The sequence below is a fragment of the Brugia malayi genome (assembly GCF_000002995.4).
Source record: "Brugia malayi strain FR3 genome assembly, contig: Bm_v4_ChrX_scaffold_001, whole genome shotgun sequence".
Classification (NCBI taxonomy): Eukaryota; Metazoa; Nematoda; class Chromadorea; order Rhabditida; family Onchocercidae; genus Brugia; species Brugia malayi.
In genome coordinates this window covers 10,359,463-10,379,373 of record NW_025062479.1, presented here as the reverse complement: position 1 = coordinate 10,379,373, position 19,911 = coordinate 10,359,463, and the positions used below count along the sequence as shown (strand labels likewise).

At 25.4% G+C, this 19,911-nt stretch overlaps 2 protein-coding genes across 2 annotated transcripts; both read right to left on the bottom strand.

The window, feature by feature from the left end:
• Nucleotides 1-1,839: 1,839 nt before the first annotated feature.
• Bma-dsc-4.1 (Uncharacterized protein) lies at nucleotides 1,840-9,852 on the bottom strand (the record flags this gene model as incomplete). Its single annotated transcript, XM_043074363.1, has 16 exons — nucleotides 1,840-1,966; nucleotides 2,478-2,651; nucleotides 2,794-2,948; nucleotides 3,360-3,569; nucleotides 4,313-4,437; nucleotides 5,047-5,152; nucleotides 5,236-5,320; nucleotides 5,788-5,921; nucleotides 6,035-6,149; nucleotides 6,390-6,487; nucleotides 6,609-6,737; nucleotides 6,939-7,098; nucleotides 7,253-7,395; nucleotides 8,709-8,880; nucleotides 9,252-9,356; nucleotides 9,653-9,852. The coding sequence occupies 16 exons, from the start codon at nucleotides 9,850-9,852 to the stop codon at nucleotides 1,840-1,842; spliced, it is 2,238 nt and encodes a 745-aa protein (XP_042930297.1).
• Nucleotides 9,853-10,319: 467 nt separating this feature from the next.
• Nucleotides 10,320-12,415, bottom strand: Bma-dsc-4.2 (Uncharacterized protein; the record flags this gene model as incomplete). The annotated part of the gene is made up of 4 exons (XM_043074362.1): nucleotides 10,320-10,538; nucleotides 11,608-11,761; nucleotides 12,014-12,110; nucleotides 12,316-12,415. The coding sequence occupies 4 exons, from the start codon at nucleotides 12,413-12,415 to the stop codon at nucleotides 10,320-10,322; spliced, it is 570 nt and encodes a 189-aa protein (XP_042930296.1).
• Nucleotides 12,416-19,911: the final 7,496 nt, after the last annotated feature.

Below are 19,911 nucleotides of genomic sequence, written 5' to 3'. Positions count from 1 at the left end.
TGTACATGTTAAGAATGATGAAAAAAAAAGTCATTATATTATATAATATATCTCGCCATAATTTTAAAATTTAACTATTTGTTAAATTTTTAAGACTTATAATAAAGTTTTCCCCTTTTCTGTTCTTCTGTCAATTTACGAATTTGTACTTTACTTATTTATGCACTTCTGCATTATATATTAGTTAATTACTTTCTATTTTCAAATAAATTTATGTATCTGGAATTTTGTAAATCGACAGTAATCTTACAGTGGAATTTTTCCAGACAAGTTTTTTCACGTTTGTAATTAATTTGTTTTACAAATTAATTAAAAATTTTAAGTTTAAAGGAAAAAAAATTAGTGTAATACATTTTTTGTAATATCGATGTTAGTTTAATTATGACTTTGAAAAAGTAAATTATGGTGTATAAAAAGTAAATTGTCATATATTATTGATGATTTCAATGCTGAATTTATCTCAAAGCTCAAAGACACTGGTTTATAAAAATATCAGAATTCATTAAAATAATTGATGAGTTAATTTTTGAGAGGCACAAATTTTTTTCTTTTTGTTTCCACTAAAAATGAATTTTTATGAATAAACAAACTAGAATAGCATTTGTTACAGCCATTGTTAAAATGTTACCTCTTTTTTAACCTGCGGAATTATCAATGATGTGTGTGCGTCCGCGCATAACTAATACACAGCAAATGCCATGATTATTGCAAGAAGTATCAAGATAACTATCAGAAAATCCTTATCGCAATCACTGTATACTGTAGGAATATCGGGATTATGTAGAAAATTTTAAAAGTATTACTGTAAGAGATCATGATCACTGTGGAAAATGTTACGATCACGATAAAAATATCGTATTTGCCTTGGGAAATGCCACGATAATTTAAGAAATGTCAAGATTACTGCAGAAAGTGTCATTACTTATATGATTACTATATTATGATCATATCATAATAATATCATAACTGGGTAAGAAGTATCATTGTAATTGTAATTGTAGTTACCGCAGAAATCACGGTTGCTGCAGGTTTACCATAGAAAATATCATGATTGATATAGGAAATGTTATAATTACAGTGGTCGTCATGGTTAAAAATGTTGCGTTTACTGTAAAAAGTATCGTGATTGCTACAAAAAATATTACCGTAGGAAACGTCATATTTACTGTGGAAAATAGCATGATCTCAACGAAAATATCGTAATTACTGTGACAAATGTCTTCGAAAATGTCGGGATTATTGTCTATATCTTATGATTACTGTAAGAAATGTTATGTATGAACGAACACATTACTACAAAACTATTGCATGAAATGTCATAGTGTGATACGATTATTTAGGAAATTTCACGATCACGATAATATAATGACGACTGTAGCAAATATCATGAGTGCTTTAAGGAATATTATTAGTGTAACAAATGTCGTGATTACTGAAAAAATATCGTGATTATTGTGAGGAATATCACGATTACTACTATTATAGGATATATCATGACTACTGTGAGAAATGTTGATTACTGTAGAAAATATTGTGATTACTGTATGATATTCACTTTTTTATGAAATATCGTTATGATTAGTGAAATTCGAAAGTTGTGTGTATGTTGCATTTATCAACATTTTGTTCGAAATCTGTGATGAAAATGAAAATATGGCAATCACTTTCCTTACAATCATTCAATGTCTCTCGAGATGATTTAAAATGGTACCATGTCTCTCGAGAGATCTAAAATGTAACAGTTCGAAGGAAACTAACCGAAGCATTTATTATTTTAGCAAAATCAAGAAATATGCACAAATATAATTAAAATTTTATTGAAGCATGAAATATCTAGAATTATTTTTCGAACAAAGAACAATGATCAGATAATTTCTTACTCAACCATAAACTGGAACCGGATAACTTGATGTTATGCCATAAGCGTTTCTCTTTTCCGGCTTTCGTACTATAAGTATACGTATATCTGCAAGAATTTTATTCGTTATAAAATAACTTTAAGTATCTTTCCAAAAAGAGATTTACAGAAAATTATTTGTATAGTATAAAAAAAGGATTTGAAAAAAAAGTGAAAGAAAATAATATAATTTTTTTTTGTAGAGAAAAAAAAAAATTAGATAAAAAAAAATTGATAGGTACTTTTTTGGAAATTTGTAAAAAAAGAAGTTAGGTATAACCACAAACAAATTAACCATTCTGATTTTTTCAATTATAAGTTCGGAAATTTATTATGAAAATTATGTGATTCAAATTTCTAAATCTATAAACTGCACAAAAATGTAAGAGCAGAGTGAAAAAGCAGGAAAAACAAGGACTAATTTTATTTTAAATTCAGAAAATTCAAGGAATAGAGTGGAGAATGAAGGCGGAAAATAGAAAGAGAATGGAAAACAAAATATGCCAATGCGGTGTTTAAATATAAGTTACATATTTAATTAGTAAAATAATTTATGTTTTTTAGTACGGAAAAATATTACTTGATAACAATTGGTGAATGCGAAGCACTTATGCAAAATAAATGAGGTACTGTAAAGAAATCTGCATCAAATCGAATGTTTACTATACCGCTTGCATATACCATTGTTGTTGCCTTTCCAATTAAATTATTTGAAGATGCCAAATTTATGCTTCCCTCAAGTTTTGTTGATATACTGCATGAAATAATAAGAAATAAAATATTTCTTCAAAAAAAAAAGAAAAAAAAATGAAAATGAAAAATCGGCTAAGTTGTAAATAAAATATAAAATAAATTAATAAATGATTTTGGAATTTATCAAATAATTGATAACATACGTAGAATTAACTTTCATCCCAACATCTCTATTCCAGAAGTTTATTGTTGCAGAACCGTATAAATCAATTGTTATTGTGCCAATAACATCAACTGTTAGTGATAATCCACTCATTAATGGTATATAACCATAATATTGGCGGTAAATTAGGTTCTTCTGCAAACAATTATAATTTTATTTTAATTTCTCATCATCATTTGATTTAATTTAAATACATTTGCTTATAGCACTTAAACTTGACTACTAATTTTTAATTAAGAATTTTTTACAGTTAATGCAAAATCTATCAGACCGAAAAAGGAACAAAAAGAGGGAGGAGGATGGGGAAGAGAGAACGAAAGAAAGAAAAAGTTGAACGTTATATATATATTGTAAAAATTAACGTATCGAAACCACTTTATTCTATTGAGCAAATTAAATCAGTCTAATAATCTAATTAAACTGCAAGAAATTGCTGACTATTCATCGAAATATTTAAAAATTAATAAATAACAACAACTAACACTTGACAAAATAGAAAAAAATATTTTTTAAAAATTTAGAATTTGACAATAATTAAAAACAAACATCATAAAGAAGCATTGGTTGACCATTAGCATTCCAGATAACATTAATTAATTCACCATATCCGTGAAAAATTGTAACTGGTACGTTACGATTATTCAACAGGCCTATTTGAGCTATTGCCAATGGATCATCAGATTTTCCTTCTTCGTCGCTATTGTAACTTTCGGATTCTAACAGATATGATTTCATTCCTTTCATTTCAGTGAATATCTGTGCAAAAATTAAAATACAACATTTTTAAACAAAACGATGAAAAAACAAAAAAAAAGAAAGTTAACTTTATCAATCGTAAAACTTTAATGAAATTCTTTTTGCTTCATTTTCATATTTTTTTTAATTATATGTATGACTGATAATTTGAAAATTTTTCAACAAATTTTAAGACTATAATGCTTAATGTTTCAGTTTCAGGTGATATTTAACGTATCCTGCTAACTAATTATGTATATATAGAACGTGCGACTGTAACAATTAAACATTGTATACATAGCACATGCTAACAATTAAACACTTCAATAAGAAAATAAATAAAAATTTTTTATTTATTAGAACAAACATAGATCACATAAATTATATATCATGATATTTATTCAATACCATTTCTTTTCATTTGAGCATTGAAAAAAGGGATTGAATAAGATTATTAAGATTATTTATGATTTTATAATGTACATATTATTATTATTATTACTGTTATTTACTTACACAAAATGTATTGTAATAATTTTATCAAAAATTTTTCAGTTTAGTGTAGAATAACGTATAAACATATATTTTTGGTGATTTTTTTTTTCCAATAATCGATGCAAGAAAAAGGAAGATCGGTTGACATTAATGATTAAATGTGATCAATTCAATTACTTAGCATTTTTGATCTATTTTGCACAATGTCTTGATCTATTTAGTCCTTCATAGTAGTTCATTAAGATAATTACTATAATTTATAAACAAACCTGAAGAAGAGGAAATGATGGTCGTTTCGTTGAGGTTAACAAAATTGAAAAAACGTTCCATGATAAAATACCCTTATCACTAACTGTTTTAATCCACACTGTTATATTGTTACCACTACCTAATTCTATAATATATATGTTTATTTAAATCTAAAACATCATTAAATTTTATTAATTAATGAAAATTCTTATCTAATTACTTCAAATTTTACAAATAGAACCATTGAAAAAAAAGTGAGGGAAAAAAGAAAATTAAATGATATTTTATAAATTTTAAAATAAAGAAATACATGGGATTGAAAGCGAAAGAGAGATAAAGAGAGGAAGTGAGAGAAAAGGAAAGAGAAAAAGAAGTGAAGGTTAAATTTTATTACTTATGATTACATAACGAACAGCAAAAATAATAAATAGAGAAAACAATTTTTCACTTAATACAAAATATATCAAATATCTGTTATATCTTATTAATCATATCAGTTATCTATAATATCGTATTGACTATATCAACTTTTCAAATCCGTAACTGTTTTAAGCCATACTTGACTATTTTCATAGATAATTAACCATATCTAATTGTATAAGCTTACCTATGATATTTCATTAATTATATCAATTATTTGCTATATTTATTTAATTATATTAATTATCCACGATGTGTCACTGATTGCATTAGTTATCTGCAACATCTTGTTTGTTATGTCAGACGTTTGCGATATCTTATCAATCATAGTTACCTGCGATATTAATTGCAGAAACATCTGAGGTAGCGTTTAAACTACGATGTGCATAATTCGGTTGAAATTCTCGAAATGAACGCATTTTGGCCCAGTATGATTTGAACTAAAAATAGGTTTTAAATTTTCAGTTTCTTTTTAACATTTAAATCCATGTCATTTGCATATTTGTATTTAAAATTTACTTACATTTGGTGAAGTTTGCCGCTTTCGAGCAATGCTGCTATAAAAGTAAGCCCATTTTTCTTGCTCTGCTGGAAAAAGTTCTTCAGACCTACAATCGTCGGCATTTTGGTTCAGAATAAATTATGAACAAAAATTAAATGATAAATCAAACTGAAAAAAAAAGCTCCTAAAGATAAACTTCTTAAAACAAAAGAATACTATGCAAATAAAATTTCAAAATATCAACAATTCGGAAGAAGTTTGAAAATAATCCTAAAATTGCAACTATCATGATGACTGCTAAATATTTAAAATATTCTCACAATTTTTTTATTCCTCCAATTCTTTATCTACTATTTTATTATTACCTATAGTTTTGATATTAACTATTAATAAATCTTTCTCTTTAATATATTTATAATATCAGAAATGCACTTTATGATAGTAGCGTAACTTCACGCTAAACGTGATCGCATATCATCTTTTCTCTAGACTAAATAGTTTCATTTTTGTACGCTATCAATTGTAATTAGTTTGATATTCAAATATTTTAAGAAAAATGAAGTAATAAAAAACCTTAAGAAATATGTCCCAATTAATTCTGCATTTGGTATAATATTTAGTAATATCTCAATGGCAAGCGTTTGATCAGTAATTGTTTGACGTAACGGACATGCATTATAAAAGATACGAAGTAATTTGTTAATTGTCTGAAATGCAATAATTAAAATGAAAAAATGTTTTCATTAATTGAAATGCCTTTTTTTCTTATTGAAAAATTTTAGAAAAAGAGATGGAGAAAAAACTAATTGAAATTTCATACCTTCCAATGAAAATATTTTCCATCAAAAAGTTGAAGAAATCGTAGTGCTTCTTGTTGAACTAAGTTTTCACTATTATTTGCAACACATAGAAATTGAATTGCATAAGGTAATAAACTAAATTTGATACGTAAATACATATATTTATAAATGAAATGTAAGACTTTTTTTTTGGAAAAATCCAAAATTTTCAATTATATAAAATAATTTTGAAGTAAGAAAAAATGTAATATATTAAATTTGCTTGCTATTTTATAAATTAAATTTTTTTAATTCTTATCATTTGTAATTATCTTTAAATTTAGCTAAAATGAAATTTAAAATGTTATTTAAAAAAAAATAGATTTATAAACAAACTTTAATAATGGTAAATTTTCAAAAATTTGCAGTGCGTTTATTTGACAGTCGCTATCCTTGCACTGTGCAATGATAGATTTCGTGAACTCATTTATATCCTTAAAATGAATTTTAAATATTTTTCAAAAAATTCAATGTAATTTCGTTAGATTTAAAAATGATTTCAATAATATTTCATTCAATGCAATGTTGTTTAATTTAAATTTGTAATATTTCTACATCATTTTTCCCATTTTTGCATGCATATTTGCGACTTTTTGTTGATTGACAATAGCGACGATAAAGATTTGCAATAGTAAATGCTATCTGTTTCGCATAATATTTGTCGTTTGTATTTTTCATCCAAATCTAAAAATTAATGTAATTTGCAAATTTTTCCTCAAACTTAATTTTTTTCTCTTTCTTTTTTTAAGAAGACAAAAAGAAATTTTAGGTTCATTTCTATAGTTTTCAAATAATTATTATGATAGAAAATTAAAAAGTAATGATTTAATTTCCTGATTGATAAATGATAAGCAAAAAAGAAAATAATAACATATATAATAATACTTTAAGATCATTGATGATAGCAATATCAATTTTTGTGGTTTGTGAAAGTGCTTGCAGGAAACGTTCTAAAAATTCCGGCGCTTCAGTTGTAAAAGCGTTTTTACCAACCGTATATGCTGTCATTGTCCCGGCTAATCCAATAGCGTCCACAAATACTGACCTATAATAATAGACCTGCCAAGAGGACAAATCTGTAATTAGCCTATCAATTGCTATTTTAAATGAAAAAGTATGTAGCATTAAAATTAAACAAAAATAGCTTATTTCAATCTAATTGATTACATTAAGTTTTAGCAAAACAATTTAAACCATACATAATTGGCATATTCCGGAATTCCCTTATTGCATCCAATAAATCCTGATCCGTTGCGAATAATACACCATTCACAATTGCCGCTAAACCATCCGTTTTCTTGTCCGGAAATTCGCTGTTGCTTTTTTTTAACACTAGTTTTAGCTGTAAAAAAAGAAAGAAATAAACACTTAAAATACTCAGATTTTCATTTTTCGTCTGATTTTTGTTTAAATTTTTTTAGAAAATTCCAAGAATTCCCGTAATGATAAAAAATACCACGTTTACGTATACATTAGAAATATTATTTTGTCTTTTTATACAATCAATTTAAAACATAAATAGATGCAACCGATTTTAGAAACTGAAATTGTGCATATATTATACTTCTTATTCTTTTTTTTTATTGTAATGATTTGTTTATTTATTGCATAATTTATCTTATTAATTGTATGTTATTTGATATTAAATTTATACTTAAAAATTACGAAAAATAATTTTACAAAAAAAGTCGAAAGAAATAAATAAGAATAAATGATGAAAATAATATTTCAAATATACTTGACAATTTTTTTCTAAAAAAAACTGGATTATAAAAGATGAAAACTATAACATGGATTTTTACAAAATTTTATATAATTTATATTATTGTTGTTTGCTGTTTAAGATAGTAGAAATGAATGAAATATATTTGAATTTCCTAACTATTTACAATGAGGCAAGATAATTGAATGCTTTAAACATCATTTTCCCTTTTTCTTTCTCTTTTTTTAAAATTATATGATACAGGATGCGTGAATTTTATAAAATTATTTCTCCTAATTTTTGAGTATAAATTTAATATCAAATAATATATAATTAATAAGCTAAATTATGCAATAAATAAATAATTAAAACACAAAAAAATAAGAAGTATAATATATGCACAATTTCAGTCATGTTTTAGTCATATGAAAAGGTGAAAGACATTCAGTTAGTTAGCATTTACTTATCCATCATATCCTTTCCATTCAATTCTATCCATCACTATTCATTTGTTCAGCAATATTTCTAACTATTAAATATTTTTACAAATGTTCTCCCTTCTTTTTCCTTTTTGATAACAGTGAATTTTTCAGGATGACAAATCTTTCTCTAATTTATAATCACACGAAATTTATTTGAATTGGATAAGAGAGAAAACCCATTTTTATCACAATCTCGAAACTTTTTTCTTTTTTTTTGCTCAATGACAATGATTTATCTACTGATTTATCTCAGTAATGAACAAAAAATACTCTCTAAATTCTCGGATAATATTTTTCCAACATTTATTTCATTTTTTAGTTTAATTCATCAAATCAGATCAGATTAATTTTGATGAAAATGTATGACTAACCAAAATTTATTGAACTACATGAAAAGATTAGAAAAGTGTATACATATAAACAAGTAGACAAATAAGTGATAAATAAATAAGCAAATAAATATATATTTACCTTTGACTTCTCCTTTTTCACACCTATATTCAATTTTTGATTAATTTCCTTCCAATTTCGGCCCATTCGTTTTGTTTTGAATACAGTTTGAGCGCATTCATCAGCTAATAATTTCGTTGAACAAAAAGGTTTGCCAAAAATAACGGTACGATTTGTCATTTTCATTTTTGCTCTTCAACAAGAAATAACAAAAGCAAAATTCGATACCAATACAAATTAAAACAGTAAATTAATGTAAATAAAATTTTAAACTCTGGATTTAAAGAAAAGAATTAAATTTTTTTTTCAAAACTAAACTTCCTTCATTTTATTTCAAAAAAATTATGTATTTTTCGGGAGATATGAAGCATTCTGCATGTATAATTTGCATTTAGTTAAAAATGTAACATATTCAGCATGCATAACTTATTATTGTAGTACTACTTTAATAAAGTTATATTAAAATATACGTATTGTTCAGAAATTTTATAAACATAATATAAAATTAAAAATAATATTTATTCTAACACATATACTTAGCTATAATTCAACCGATAAACATACTGAGTTTCCACAACTAGGCTCCAGTCAGGAATGATCAAACTTTTTAGAATCATTTTCTCTTCAGCTTCAATATCAATAATATCAGCATTTGATTTTGTATTTTGCCTAAAATATAATTCAATTTCTTTTTTTGAATAATGAATAAATGTGTAAATAAATGATATATTACAAAAAAAGTGTACACAATTAAATAATACATTTAAATGAATCACAAAGAAGATATCATTTGAAAATTTAATAAAACATATGAACAGGTATTATTTATTCAGTCATTTAACATCTATCAATTTTTTTTCCCTCCTTTTTTTAAATCTTTTTTTTTTCAAATTGTTTTATTATTTGTAAAACTATCTTAGATTAGTTCGTTAATATTATTAACTATCATCCATCAAATAACATACATGTAAATAACAGAATGTTGATAGTTATGTTGTGTAATGTCATCATTTATTCTTGTAAAATTACGAATACCATCAAATTGACAATGGCTTATTTGCCTTCGAAATATTTTGTCGCGTGGTTTTGAGAAACGATAATGACAGAGACCATATGGTGTGATATGAAATTTGAAAATGATTGCAAAAAAAAAAAAAAAGTTCATTGTTAAATGAGTTGAAATTTTTAACGCTTTCATTTTAAATTATTCAATTTTTAGATTTGGTAGACAATACTGAGAAATTTATTTTTAAGAAAAAAAAATGCAAAAATTAATTGTAACATTATAGTGATGATTTTTTTTTTAAATTTAGAAAAATTTTCAAATTTTTACACTATAACATATTACCAAAAAAAAAATAATAAAGTTGAAGCAAATTTTTTCGAGAAAAAAGGAAAAAGTACAAATTTATTTCATTTCCATATCAAATGAATTTTCACTAGTAATGATGAATGATAGGATTTGTAAATATTAATATACAATTTGCTTTTTTCTAACTGTTATTATATTAAAGAAATGCATTCAATAAAGCATTATCAAATAATTTAGCAATTAAATAATTGATTAATTCATCATACGTGTGTGTATAAAGGGCCTAAATAATTCGAACGAAAAAAAGAAAGAGAGGAAATTTAATAACTTACAACATCCTGCTCATCTCCATCACCAATTTTAGCTGGTGTCATCGTTGCATAAATGATTGCAAAGAGGACATTCCAGTTTACTTTCCAATTTTTTTCATCTAATATTGTTGCTACATATAATCCTTCCAAATTATTTCCACCTTGGATAAAATTAACATAAACATCTGGCATATCATAATGACATGAGCCACTAATGCATTTTAGGAACTGAAATATTTAATTTATTTATCTATTCGTGTTTATTTGTTTGTTTTGTTTGATTTATTTCAAACTAATAATGATAGTAACAATATCTTATCTTTTATTTTTCCTTATTTTGAACATTAATTAGTTATTCATTATTCATGTGTTAATTTAGATTAATTTTAAAATAATACTCTAGAGATAAAGGAATGAGTAATACATTATATTTAATACGATGGATGCATTCATTTATTGCTTATTTATTTTTAATATGTTATTAAAAAAATGTGTAAAATATTGATTTAAAGGAAGCTATTAAATGTAAGTGATGAATTCAGATATTGAAACTTGAAATATGAATTAATATCTTTAAGTTATTCATATAAATGCGACTATTAAAAATTTTATTTATTAAATACACATGTATTATAAACATTCTGGTTTTTTCATAATGCAATTGACATCTTTTACATCTTAACCATAAAAATTACTAAAAGATAAATTAGATTGAAATTTAAAATCTTGATATTAATAAACAAAAGTGATGAGATGTAGTAACAGCAATTTTAATTTAAGATCACCTTATTTCAGTTTTTTGCTTAAGTCATTAGATTTTTTTGCAATCATTTCTTGCCAATGCGATTAATAGATTGGTTACTTAAATTTCAAAACTACTTTCTTATTCTTTTTTTTCTGTTTTGTCTTCGTTTTTCTTTTTCTTTTTTTTTTATTTTTGAATAGACTTGCCATCATCTTATATTTAAATTTCATATTTAAACTGAAATCATTTAGCATTCAATATCTATTATTCTACAATTTAGCACTATCCTATTTCTATCTTTCCATTATTTCTTTCGCATAGTTTTTTCAAATAAAATACGATAATTTGTAACGTTTTGCATAATGAATATTATTCAAAAGTAATATTTTGAAAATTTTTGAGCAAAAATTTTATTAGAAATTGAATAAACTAAAGCAAAGACAAATCCGATATGGTAGTTAAATGAAAAACTTAGCATTGAAATTGATCAGAAATAATCTTTATACTGAAGTTACATAAAAATAAATTTGGTATATAAAAATAAAAACAAACCTGATATCGACCAAGAATTTTACCAGCAGGGTCATAATGTAGGATATGAAAAGAATAAGTTGCGTTTATTATTTCAATAATACTTTCATCCAATTTTGTTCTTTCTTCATAAATTCGTGTCATAGACCAAAAATTATACTCATAAAGAAGATATCTAAAAATGCACTAATTATTATTCATCATTGTTATTGTTGTAGTAAAATAAATAGCATATTAACATTATCATTAATAGATGAAAAGATGTGAGAAAGGATGAAAAAAGAGCAAGATATCATTGCAGATTATTTCTAAAATTCTTTAAATAATTCTATCAATTATTTCTTGAAATATTTTAATTGAATTATTGATCAGTTAAAACTATCCAAATAAATAATTCTAATTTTGTTAAATTATATTAATTTCAAACCTTTCTTTCTCTTCAACATTATGAGAAAGTTTCACTTCTACATTTCTATCATTTGGTACTTTAATATTCTTGCTAGCCTTTATTACGTACGACAAATCTAAAGAAGTAAAAGTAGTCATAAAAAGGTTCAAAAAATAACCAAAAAATAGTCTGAATATAAAGTTGTGCAATGAATTACACAATCGTTTGTAAATCTGATAATTATTTAACAAAAGTCAATAAATATATGCCGAAAAATATGATAGTGATTATTTGTTATTATTTACTAAATAATACTTTGATCAAAAATTTATGAAACGAACCAATCAAGTATAATAGTGAAATTATAAGCATCGTTTTTAGTGCCAACAATGCCTTTACAATGATACTGATAAGACACTGATTACAACATATACATAACATATTCCATCCAGTTATCACCAGTGTAAACCTTCAAGTTATGAACGATAAAAATATCAGTGGTAAATGGAAAGTTTATATACTTTGTGAAACATAATTGAACAAAAAATATAATCATTAATACATCTATTAAAACAAAAAAGAAAAATAAATAAAAATGGAAAAAATCTCTAATCATAATAAGTTAAGAATTTTAAAAAAAGGAAAAAATCAATGTATTTGTAAATATTAGCAAATTTTTATGCTTATCACACAGTTTTTCTGCATTTTTTAAAGTTATAAAAAAGTTTAAAAAAAAAAAAAACTACACAATTTCTTTACATATTAACATATTTTGCGCGTTTATTTTTAGAGTTTTCATTGGATTAGTTTTTCCGGAAATTTCATCATAACATTATTCACTTTATAATTTCTTGCTTTCTTTCGCTTTCTCTTTTTCTCCACTTCTTCATTTGTTGCTTTAAAATTCCAAACAATTACAATCACTTACATTGATCAATTCAAAAATATTTTGTATGATAGTAACAAAATTGAAATATTTCAACCAGTATCAATTAATTTATTTTATCTGTTTCTTTTGACAAATAATTTATTTTCATGCATTTATTCAATTTTAATAGCATATAAAATTTGATAAAATAGTCATACATGTTTTCGTTTTTCAAAATTTCTAATGAAATAAACAATTTATTATATAAAATATGAATACGTTGAAAGATTTTTCTCCTTCAATTTTGATTTAAATAAATTCCTCTTTTTTTTGATTGTTTGTTTTTGTTTAAGTGACATTAATCATTTCTGACATAATAAATTTCATTTTTTCATTTTTTTTTTTCTAAAAATCAGAAATTTCTTTTTAGTTTCTTATAATGCATTACTTGTTGTGATAGTTTGAAATAAGCAAAATATTTCTAGAAAAAGAAAAAATAGCTTTTTTTTTAAAAAAAAATTGGTTTTATTCATATTTAGAAAAAAAATGTTATGTGAATAATTTTTTTTTTTTTTTTTTTTCGTTAACTAAAATGTTATGCGATAAAAGAGATTAGTTAACATTGAAGTGAAAATATTTCGATTTCTCCTCATACATACACATATTTGAGCCTAAAGGCCAAATATAGAGCTTAGGGAAAATGTTAGAATGAGAATGTGAAAGAAAGAGAAACAAACGGATAGTTTTAAAATTGATTTTTCGAATATGAATGATTTTTGAGGAGCAAAAAGCTTCTGCTTTATATGTATAATGCTTATATGCATAGTGTAAAAGAATGAAATTAAAAGTTTTTGTGGTCGCATATATATACATATATGTCGCCAATATAAATGGTTGTAAGACTAATATGATCTATCTATCTATCTATCTATCTATCTATCTATCTATCTATCTATCTATCTATCTATCTATCTATCTATCTATCTATCTATCTATCTATCTATCTATCTATCTATCTATCTATCTATCTATCTATCTATCTATCTATCTATCTATCTATCTATCTATCTATCTATCTATCTATCTATCTATCTATCTATCTATCTATCTATCTATCTATTATCTATCTATCTATCTATCTATCTATCTATCTATCTATCTATCTATCTATCTATCTATCTATCTATCTATCTATCTATCTATCTATCTATCTATCTATCTATCTATCTATTATCTATCTATCTATCTATCTATCTATCTATCTATCTATCTATCTATCTATCTATCTATCTATCTATCTATCTATCTATCTATCTATCTATCTATCTATCTATCTATCTATCTATCTATCTATCTATCTATCTATCTATCTATCTATCTATCTATCTATCTATCTATCTATCTATCTATCTATCTATCTATCTATCTATCTATCTATCTATCTATCTATCTATCTATCTATCTATCTATCTATCTATCTATCTATCTATCTATCTATCTATCTATCTATCTATCTATCTATCTATCTATCTATCTATCTATCTATCTATCTATCTATCTATCTATCTATCTATCTATCTATCTATCTATCTATCTATCTATCTAATTAATTAATTAACTGCTTTATAACTTTAGTTTGGCTTTTTTTCTGTTTCTTTTTTTATATTTTTGTAAAAAAAGACTGCATACTATATACTTTTTTCTAATCTAGCTTAAGGCTTGTATTTAATGTTTCAATATTTGCTCCATTAGTTGTAAGTTTTCTTTTATAATACGCTAGCTCAAGCTATAGTGTGTATATTTGTTATTTGAAAGAAAAAAAAAAACGTGATTTTTTATTATTTAGCCTCAAGCCTTTTTTCATGCCTCCTTTTTTTTTAATAGCTTGTCACAAAGAAAAATCCCATAATAGACAGCCCAAACGATATACTTTGCAAATGGTCATACCATATTGAAAGTGAAAAAAAGAGAGAAAGAGAGAATTAATGCAGAAAAAAAAAAAAAAAAGAAATAGGCTAATAAGAGAAAAAAGCTTCAATCTCATTTGGCCTAGCATAATTCACATGTTTTCTTTCTCTCTTTGCCATTTATCATGCTAAAAACTCTAAAAACTTTCCTAAAGTGTGAAACTGAATTAATAGTTCCTTGTGCCAAGTACCTTCATTCTCTATCCATTTTTCTTTTTCAATTTTTTTCCCCTTTTACTCTTTTATAATAATGCCATTTGCATTACAGCTTTTTTTTTTTTAATGAAGCTTTCTCCATTTACAGAATCTAACAACTGATAACGATTGTATGAGCCTAGAGGAGGCTATAGCTATAACGATTTCATGAGCCTACTGAGCAATATAGGTCTAACGATCGCATGAGCCTAGCAAACTATGGTTGTGTTATGTCCAAGAAGTTACATATACTAACTGGCCATGTCTCATTTTACTCCCTCTCTTCAAAACTTTTCCTTTTTTTGCAAATAGAAGCACGCACGCATGCACGCACACGTACATATATATATATATATACAAGCCACATATTTAACTTTTTATCTAATTTAGTTAGGTTATTTTCAAATGCATCATTAATTTTATTTTATCCTATTCACACTAGAAAAAATGAAACTTTCAATTTAAATACTTTCTTTTTCAAATTGAAACAAATAATTTGAAATTACAAAGTGGTATTTGGTGTTAACTCCATATTGGAAATAAAATTCATCACTAAACTGAAAAATAGATATGAAATTTTGTAAATTTATTTTTACTAATTAACTTTTAAGTATCAAATTAGTTCGTTTACGCTATTTTTTTTCTTTTCTTTCTTGTTTATTTTCTTACTTCCTTTTAAGTGATTTGAAAAGAAAAATTTAAGAACATATTAAATGTTCTTAAAAGAAATGGATAAATAAATCTCTGTCCTCATCTCCAATTAGTTAGAGGATGATAAGCTTAAAATTTGATAAAGAAGGAAAAAAACTAAAAAAAGTATTTTCATGCAAAAATTGTCTGTTACAGCGGAAAATACTTTTCCGCTTACTTTAATTCTTTTCTTTTAAAATTCAAATTCCAAAAAAAAGCATAAGAAGGAAAATACTGAATTTCAAATAGCAATTAAATTTGAAAGAGAAAATCGATTATGACTGATATAAAATGCTAAAATTTGTCAACTAATATTCAGAGACTAATTATATATCCGCATTAATGGCTTTTAATTTTCACTGGAATTGGTTAATAACAATTTTCATTCTCTCGTTTTTTTCTCTTTCTCTCTCTCCCCCCTGTTTTCTTTCATATAAGTTATTAAATAAATGTATGCAATAAAATAAAATCAAATCAAATAATGCATAATTCATGAAATGTTTAAATGATGTAAAAAGAAAGGAAAAAAAGAAGTGATGACAAAAATAGATAATAATAATAATAGCAGCTGTAATCATAGTCGTTTGTAGTCCTTCATAGTAGAAGGTGATCCGAGCCATCTGTCCTCCACTACTATTATTAGATCATCCTTTTTCAATTTGTTTAATTTCATTAAAATGTCAATTTATATGAAATCGATTATATCAATTATTATTATTCAACATTATTCATATCCGACTATTATTTCCTTTTTTTTTAAAAAAAAATTCTAACCATTTCAATTACTGGTTATCTTCAATTTTCAAAAAAAAAATTTTTCAATTTCAAATATATTTTCCTATCTGATAACAATTCAAATTGGATGCATTACTTTTTTTCCCTCCCTCTTTTCTCCCCTCCTCCTATTTTACTTATTTATATACAATTCCAGCTGCTTCCGTTTTCCAATTTTACGTTTTTTCTTTTTTGTTTAATTTTTTTCCCAGCAATTTATATAGATTTTCATTTCAAATGTTATCTTTTCTCTCTCACTTTTTTTATTTCTATTCTTTTATTTATTACATTTATTTCATAATTTAAATACTAATTACATTGTCATTTTAACTACTTCATTGAAAAAGAAAAAAATTAATTTAATTATTTTATAATTCTTAATTTTCACACTTTTCTCCACATTGCATATATTTAGGTTTCATTTTCTTTTCGTTTCATCTTTTTTTCCTAAATTTGGAAGTTGCTAACAATTAATGATGAAAAAATTTGATTTAATTTTTTCTTTTTTTCTTGTCTCATTTTATCCATATATCTCTAGAATATTGTATATTTCACATATTATACTTAATCTTTGTAATTAATATTATTAGATTGTTGCGCAAAAAATGATTAGGAATGATACTTTCGAAATTTTAAAAAGTTTGGATGTGATTTCAAAACTTTTATTTAAATTTTGCTTTTTTATTTCAACCAATTTTTGAGATCAGTTAAATTTGATATACAAATATTAATACACAAATACAAACACGCCAACATATATATAAACATATGTACACGGACACGCATGTAGATTTTTACGTTTATATAGTTATGAATTGTTTGATTTTTGCTGTAAATTTGCAAACAGAAGATACATGATGTGGTATCTTGTTGCCATAGCAATCGATTTCAAGGTGTATAGAAATCATCACTACAATCATCATTATTACTATCACAATTATCATTATTATCATTATTATCATTCCCTGCTTGTTGTTATCTCTTTAAAATGTTTAAACAATTATAAAGCAAGTTATCATATTCCTGAATAAACAAAATGAGAAGAAAAAAAAGAGGAAGGGACGGAAAGAGGAATAAACTGGAGAATAGAGAGAGAGAAGCGAAAAAGTGACATTGTATTCCAAAGACAAACAAAGCAATCTATGGTTATCCTTTTTTTTCCTCTCCAATTTTGTTTCAATTTCCATTGTTTTGTTCAATTGTTTAAAGTTTAACAAAAAAAGAAAAATTAAATTCTGCAAAAAATTAAAATTTCTTTCTTTCGCTTTTTCTTCCTTTTCTTTATACCTTTTGTCTTTTGTTTATTTGTTTTACTTGTTTAAACTAATTGAAAATGAAAAAAAAATGTTAGACAATAACAAAAAATGATTGGACAAATAAACAAATTATATCATTATTTATCTTCATATTTCATATTGTAATCTCATCACTCATATCGATTTTTATCTCCCATCATCATTGTCATTATCATTGTTAGTATCATCAGTGTTGGTATCACTTATAATGATAATGATTATCATTTTAAAACTTCCATTTCTATTAGGGTTATGTAGTATTATTAATAACAAATGCACAAATGCTCCCTTTCATTTCTTTGATAATTCATTCATCATTTATAGTAAGTAATGAAAATAATAATAAGTAATAAATAATAATAATAATAATAATAAGTAATAATAATAATTAATAATAATAACATCAACAATAATAATAATAATAATAATAATAATAATAATAATAATAATAATAATAATAATAATAATAATAATGGAAGCAATAATACTAGGGTAATAATAAAATGCAACAGTAATAAAATAATGCAATTCTTTCCTAAATTGTGTTAATTCTTTTCCTTCCCTATTTACCTAATTACGGTAATTCATCCTTCAATTACAGTAACTCTTTCCTTCCGTTCATATCTTTTTCTTTCTTCCTCATCTCTCCCTCTCTCTTTATCTGTCCCTCCTTTTTTTCTCATTTTCATGTTCAAAAGAAGGAGGATTTCATGTATAATCATCGTCGGGTATGTTAGTGCAATTTGTTGGGAATGTTTGGATTATCGAGAAAAACTAATGGTACTAATCTTTTCTTCATGTTCCCTCTTCTTCTCCACTTTCTTTTCACTTTCTTAGTTTCAATTTTCTTCTTCTTAAACTTATAACAATGTTTTATGTTTGAATATTTATATGTGTGCGTGTGTGTCAGATTTGTTTCGTATAAAAAAAAAAAAGAACGTAGATGGATGTACAGCTTAATCTATATTTAGAGAGATGGTTCAATATTGAGGGCTTTAGGAACGCCTTCATATTCTCTTTTATATTCCATTTTCTGTTTCACTTTCATTTTATCCGCATGAAAAAGCCTAGGATAGAAGAAGGAAGCGGATGGCGGTGATGGTGATGATTGTGGTTGGCAGTGGAAGAGAAAGAGGAAGAGATGATAGAAGTTCAGAAAAGTGGGAGGTTTTGAAGTCCGGAATGGAGGAGCAGAAGCAGAAGATGGAGCAAGTCAGAAAGAGACGGACGGACAACATGACGACATTGTGTCACCTTTTACCTCCCTGTGCCTCCCTCTTCATCCTAACAGCAGCATGGATAATTATTTGCCTTATTCGGGAGCATCTGGGTTTGTCGTTGTTGGTGGGTGCCTTGGTGACTGACTTGTCTCTGATCAAGAAATGGTTGTAAAGAAGTGGAAAGGGGAAGAGAAGTAGGAGTGGGAGGAGGTAAAAAGGATTGAGGTTTTACTCTTCATCCTCCTCCTCCCACTTCTCTTCATCCACATTTACCCTCCTGTCATCTTTTCATTTCCAATTCTTCCGGATGCATTCATACTTGTCGTTTGTTTCCATTACTACTACTGCTACTATTACTACAGCTGCTGCTGTTGCTAAGTACTACTAGTACTGGTTGTATTCAAGTAATTATCAAAGATTGCGGTGAAAAAGGGGGAAAGGTAGGAGGGGAGGTGGACGGGGAGGGGGAGGAGGGAGAGGTGGGTGGAGACTGGGCAATGAGAGCCCTAGGAAGTGTGTCTGGTCATTTCCAGCTGCCCTGGTGAGGACCACGCGCTTGCCTCCACTTACTGATATTGCCTTGCATTTCATGATGTCCCCGTACAATATGTATATTAGTGATCTATCAAACTCTCAAATATCTGTCATTGTCATTTCACCTAACGATGATTTTTCCTGTCTCATTTCCATTCCCATTTCCCTCTTTCAATTTCACATTTATTTCAGTTATGATCAGAGAATAAAGGAATAAAATAGAATTTAAAAAGTTTAGTTTACATTATGAATTTTTTTAATCCTAGTGTAAATCTTTTATCTTTTTTATGACTTACATTTAGATTTTTTATCTTTTTACTTAAAAAGATAAAATGTTTTATTCTTTAATACATAAGTTATCCTTTAAAATATAATATAGTTATTTTTTTTGTTT